Source organism: Ursus maritimus, unplaced genomic scaffold (genome assembly GCF_017311325.1).
Source record: "Ursus maritimus isolate PB19 unplaced genomic scaffold, ASM1731132v1 scaffold_5, whole genome shotgun sequence".
NCBI lineage: Eukaryota > Metazoa > Chordata > Mammalia > Carnivora > Ursidae > Ursus > Ursus maritimus.
The window spans coordinates 46836585-46842838 of record NW_024426663.1 but is presented as its reverse complement, the minus strand read 5'-3'; the positions used below and the strand labels follow the sequence as shown (position 1 = coordinate 46842838).

At 35.6% G+C, this 6254-nt stretch overlaps 1 protein-coding gene across 1 annotated transcript in view; it reads left to right on the top strand.

Annotated features, from left to right (window-relative positions):
- Positions 1-5772, top strand: part of LOC121100651 (serine protease inhibitor Kazal-type 12-like) — a 7041-nt gene extending 1269 nt beyond the window's left edge. Inside the window, exons 2-4 of the mRNA XM_040621926.1 lie at positions 224-249; positions 5355-5479; positions 5727-5772. Of these exons, the coding sequence (XP_040477860.1) occupies positions 224-249; positions 5355-5479; positions 5727-5772 (197 nt within the window). The remainder of the gene's footprint in view (positions 1-223; positions 250-5354; positions 5480-5726) is intronic.
- Positions 5773-6254: the final 482 nt, after the last annotated feature.

Genomic DNA, 6254 nt, shown 5'->3' with positions numbered 1-6254 from the left:
GGAAAAGAGCTTTGTACTGGGCATTTGTAACCTGGCCCTAGCTCAGTTGTATGGCTAAGAGGCTGTGTGTGCTGAGCAATTTTCTTCCCTTCTCTGGGCCTCAGTTTTTCATCCATAAAGTAAAACAGTTGTAATGGACAATCACTAAGGATAATTTTAGCTGTTAAATTCCGGAATTCTTCGGAGCTGTTGTGATTTATCAGTGTCTGTTCTCTCATTGCAGAGGCTGTAAGCCAAGGAGGTTCTCAGGTATGTACTCTTTCATGGGTCCTCTTCAAACATACGAGGTTGTCTCACAAAAAATAGCAGATCTTGAGCTGAGGGGTACAGTGGCTGTTCTGTTAAGATCTTCAGAGTTCATTTGGCTTCAGAACGGTGGCCTGACACACTGACGTAGACCAAGTGTCATCACTGTTGCCGATGCATCAAAGGACTTGAAAATCACCTCCCATTTTCCTTAGATGTCGCATTTCTATATAAGGAGTTTATAGGCAGTGTTTATAAAGTATGGGGTGAATATCATTTATTTTCCAAATCAGGATAATTTTAAAAGTGAAAGTAGTGTGTATAATAGTTATAACAAAAACATAATAAAAAACTAGAGCATCCCAGACAACTCAGAACATACAGTAACTCTGGATCTGTGTACCTTGTTCATAAAATCACTACAAATGCTTCATAAAACGCACATTCTCGCTTCTTACACATACATGTTACATTATCAATTAAATTAGGACATCTAGGGATTTTGAGGCCAAGGAATCTTCGTTTTAAGAAGCCCCCCGACATTTTGGCACACATTCAAATTGGAGAATCACAACTTTAAAATTTCAGTAAACATACTTGAGTACAGAGTGAGTATACGCCAGACTCATACATGGCGAATCCTCTGGCGGTTTGGGTTGGCAGTTAGTAACTACAGGATCTACATTCTTGAGAAGACCCACAATAAAAACAATAGTAACAATAATAATAGGACCTACATTAAAATGAATGGAAGATTCAGCAAATAATAGAGAATATTTAAGAAGACTATCCAATGTGAAATGTGGTATCATTTCTACTTTCCAAAAATTAGCTCACTACAAAAATTTTGAGATGTGCCTTTTTTATCTCCATATCTTACCTGAAAACTTAATTTAAAATATGTTGATGGAGAGGTCTAAATGGACTTTTTTGTACTTTAGTTTTTAAAGTTTTTTTAACCTTTTCATTTTGAAATAATTTAATTTAAAAAAAAGTAAAAATAGTTCGAAGAAATACCATCTTAACATTTTGCATAACTTTAGTACAGTCATCAAAATAAGGATCTTAACAATGACACGTAACTATTAACTAATCTATCATCTTATCCAAATTTCACCAATTGTCCCAAAAATACCATCTTCCTAGTATAAGATCTAATCTAAAATCACATGTACTTGTTTTATCTCCTCAATCTCCTCAAGTCTTTTTAAACAATGGTTATTTTCTCCAGGAAAAATTTGATTGTAAAATTTTCATCAGAAATTTAATTAGACGGGGCGCCTGGGTGGCACAGTCATTAAGCGTCTGCCTTCAGCTCAGGGCGTGATCCCAGTGTTCTGGGATCGAGCCCCACATCAGGCTTCTCTGCTAGGAGCCTGCTTCTTCCTCTCCCACTCCCCCTGCTTGTGTTCCCTCTCTGACTCGCTGTCTCTCTCACTGTCAAATAAATAAATAAAATCTTTAAAAAAAAAAAAAAGAAAGAAAGAAATTTAATTAGAGGACCTTGAAAATTCAACTCACTGGCACAATGTTAACACTCAGTCAATGTTTATTGAGCACACAGTAAAGAAATTAAATTGATTTCTTTATGGAATCATATGAAAGGGAATTAAAAAGGATGCTAAATAGCAAAAATACAGAAAATAAATCTTTGAAAAAAATCATGATAAATAAGAAGGAAAATAAAAGGAGAATTCAATTATTTTCAACAATTAACTTCTGGTAAAGTAAGTCCCTTCTGTCCCATCAAATGTAAACTCTCTGTATCAGACATTGTTTTTACAACAGAAAATGTTTAGAAAAAAACTAGCCAAATTCAGTCATTGCTTAAACTACATCATATCAAATACTTAGATTCTTTAAAAATTATTTTGCCAACTGACAAGACTAAATATTTCATTTAAATCTCCATTCTTGTGTTTTGATACCACCGAGATATCTTTTATCTCACATGGTGACTTCAGAAAGAATAAAGATAACAAGTCAGATTCTTTTTTTTTTTTTTTAAGATTTTATTTATTTGACAGAGATAGAGACAGCCAGCGAGAGAGGGAACACAAGCAGGGGGAGTGGGAGAGGAAGAAGCAGGCTCCCAGAGGAGGAGCCTGACGTGGGGCTCGATCCCATAACGCTGGGATCATGCCCTGAGCCAAAGGCAGATGCTTAACCGCTGTGCCACCCAGGCGCCCCCAACAAATCAGATTCTTGTTCAAAGACAATGACGAGTTTATGCTACACGGGTTGATGACAACCTGCTTAACTCTGATATTTCTAATCCTTAGGCTGATATTTCTAATATTCTGCCTTGTTCCCCTCTTTACCACATGGGAAAAATGACATTCTGTGTGGCAGGTAGAGGAATATATTTTCCTGCTGAACTTTCAAGTCTAGAAATACATTTTGAAGATTATGGCAATGAAATCATGTCATCACCTTTACAAACTGCATTATTGTTATGATGCTTTTAATACCAACTAATTTGCAAGCAGATATATAAGCATGACCAGGAACTTCTTGAGAGGAGGGACTTAATATTCAAAACTAGGTGCTTGGAAAAATGCTTTCCAATCATCACCATGACAGATAAATAAGGACGAGAAGCAACCCAGAAAAATCACAATGTAATGAGATTTCAAAGCATTAGTTCTATCTCCTTTACCACTTTATGGAAATGTTGGAAGCATTTCTTCCAAAACTAAGTGAGCCCTCAGAGTCCCCACCTGCAAAATTAGAACATTGGATTTATTACTTTTCAAAGACACATCCTTTGATTAAATAAATGCAAAAGCAAAATCTCAGCAGGGGAAAGTGATAAATGCAGATAAATGCAGATTTTCTCTGGTTGAAGCACTGGTAAAGAAAGAAGGATACAAAAGTGGGCGCTGAAAGTTTGTTCTCTATTCTTAAGAGGAAGATTTGTAAACACACTTTATGCCAGGCTCTCTATTAAATTCTGTATGTATTTGTCCTATCCTCCCTACTATTTAACGACGCTTACTGAGCATCTATTATGTTCAAGACATACAGGAAATGCACATATAAAAAAATGATTCCTGACTTTTTACCAGATACCTGCATCAAAAGTCTTTAAAAAGACAAATTCAAACACAGATTTTACCTCTAGAAATGCAGCCTAAGAAAAGAATTGGGGTTGTATCAAAACAGTATTTATACAGATATTCCTGACAATATTGTCTGCATTAGCAAAAAAACATGGAAACAAACTAAATGTTTCTAAATGGGGATTTGCATAATAATACGTATAACATATGGTAATTGTTCAAAATGGCTATATAACTATTCAAAATAGCCATATAAAATATATGTTACTTGACACAGGTACTGAAATATATTTCAAATTTAAAAAGGATTTTGTAAAATGCTATCAAATGAGTGACCATATTTTAAAAATATATAAACATAGAAAATGTCAAATTTGGGGATAACTGATTCTGTGTTTTTAAGTAAATCCCCCTTGTACTGCTCTGTGTTTTTAAAAGTTCTATTATAAACATGTATTGTTTGTATTATTGGCAGGTAGAGAGACAAATAGCTAATGAAGAGATCAATGATAGAAGATGATTATATAACATATTTTATATTCCCTTTCTTCAGGGAGTTTGCATCCAGAAAAAAAAAATTTTTTTTTTTTTGAAAAACAAACATGTTTGCATTATTGAAGGTTGGTATCAAATAATGTTTGAAGGCATTTGGAAACAGGAGCAATCCATTTTTGCCTGAGAGTTATTATGAAAATTTTGAGTATCAGATGGTACTTGAGATACACATTAAAGAATGATATAAAAGGGAAAGTTTGTTCCAGGAGGAAGGAGTCGTGTAGTGTTGGGGAAAAGCAAAGTGTTTTCAAAGGTTAGTAATGGACCTGTTTGGCTCTATTACTGGCTTCCTGTATGATTGTGATGTGAAATGGCTAAGAATGTCAGCTCTGGAGTTAAACTGTCCTCATTTGACTCCGGTTTTTATGACTTAATAACTACGTGAGCTTGAGCAAATTATTTAACTTCTGTAGGTCTCATTCTCCTTATCTGTAAAGTCTTGATAATAATACCAATTCCATAGGACTGCTCCAGAGGGTTAAATGAATAGTTCCATTTAAAGCACTCAGTACAGTGGCTAAAACACTGCAAGCCCTCACTACATGTTAGGCATTTACTGTGGGCAGAGTAGAGCCATATTTGGAAAAGTGTAGAGGGGCTCTGATTTTGAAGGACATGGTGCAAACTTGCTAAGAATCACTGGCAATTGAGCAAGTTGGCTGTAACACTAGGGCCTACAATATACCTTCTAAATTCTGTTCTCTTTTCCCATTCATTCCACAAATATTTTTCAATATTTGACTTTTACCAGATCCTTTCCTAGGAAATGGATAAAAAGATGAATCTAATACGGCTTATTATCTTGAGGCGCTTCTAGCTGTGTTGAGGAGTGACTTATAAAAGACGGGTATAGGCAACTTTCTCCCAAAATTCCAAGAAAGAGACAAAGAATATATACTTGGATACACACTTATGATAAGGCAGTTTAGCGATCAGTATTGGGAGCATTGAAAGTTATAACCTTTGAGATAGCAATTCTTCTCATAAGAGCATACCCGAAGAAAGTAATCAGAATATGTACAAGTATTTTACATATAAAATGGTGATTTTGACTCAGTTAGTGTACAGAAGAAGAAATATACAACAATGGGGTATTAGTAAAATAAATCATTTCACATATTTATGATGGAGTATTACACCACGAAAATCCTACTTTCCGGGATGTTCATAAAGGTACAGAAAAGGTAAGTGATAAAGAGTGAATGGGACATATATACAGTGTGATTCTGTTTTTAATAGAAAACTGGAAATGCAATGCATAGAAAAGAAATGGAAAGAAAAACGCTCACAAAGGACATCTCTGGGTGCTAGGACTATGTGTAACTTTTATTACTTTTTATTTTCAACATATATCTTCATTGGAATAATAAAATACATGCTTTTTGAAAGAATTTAAGCATAAATTTAGCATATCTTTTCATTGCTTGAGAGAACTAATGACGTCAGTGGCATTATTCATGAAGTAAAAAAAACACTTCATTTAAATTACAGGCTTTTTGCAGCAACTATGAGAAACCAGCTACAGGTGGAAAACCCTGTCCCAAGAGTCACAAACCGGTGTGTGGTTCTGACGGGCAAACTTACCGCAATGGCTGTGAATTCTGCAAAGCAGCTACGTAAGCATGTGGAAGCAGCTACGAGAAATGCACACTTAGTTTGGGCCAGTGGAGTATGGGCTGGGAAAGTACTGATTAAGCCTTTACTGTTCTAAGTATTGTACAGACAGCTCTTAATTAGAATAAGACAATTGTAATTATCCCCAAAGAGACCTAGAAAGCCTAAGTACCCTTTCTCAGTTCATCCAGCCTGGGCTTAACCCATTTCCACTATGTTTCATTCTAAGCACCATCTTTTTTCTTTCAGGAAAAAAAATGGAAAGCTTGGTTTCAAACACAATGGGAAATGTTGATTCCTCTGACACTGCAAGGCTAGAGGTGCGCTCTGTTTATCGTTTGCATCAGAAGATTTGGTCCCTGTTACTCAATATCTTTTGCAGGGTATTTCCCACCTGTCATCATGCATAAAAGACCACAGCTTCAATAAAGTTATCTTGGCAGACTTGGGACATCGGTGTTCTTTTTAGGTCATAGCAGGGCCACCTGTTCGATTTAGTTAGACCACCTGAGTCTGAAATGATCTCAGTTGAAAACAAATACAGGGCTAAAGTATTACTACACTTTTCAAACCCAGAATTCACCCATCAGAGTTTTGAGTCTCAGTTCTTTAGATTTATGCAGATGAACTCAAGGTTAACAGAGCTCAGTCCAGGAAGATATATATTATCTGACCCAAATTAGCATTCTTTTGTAGATAGTATAGTGGGGGAAGTATTTTGCCCTAAGAGACGCAGTGAGTGTGTTTTGAGCTTCTCAGCTTGTATGTGGAGACACA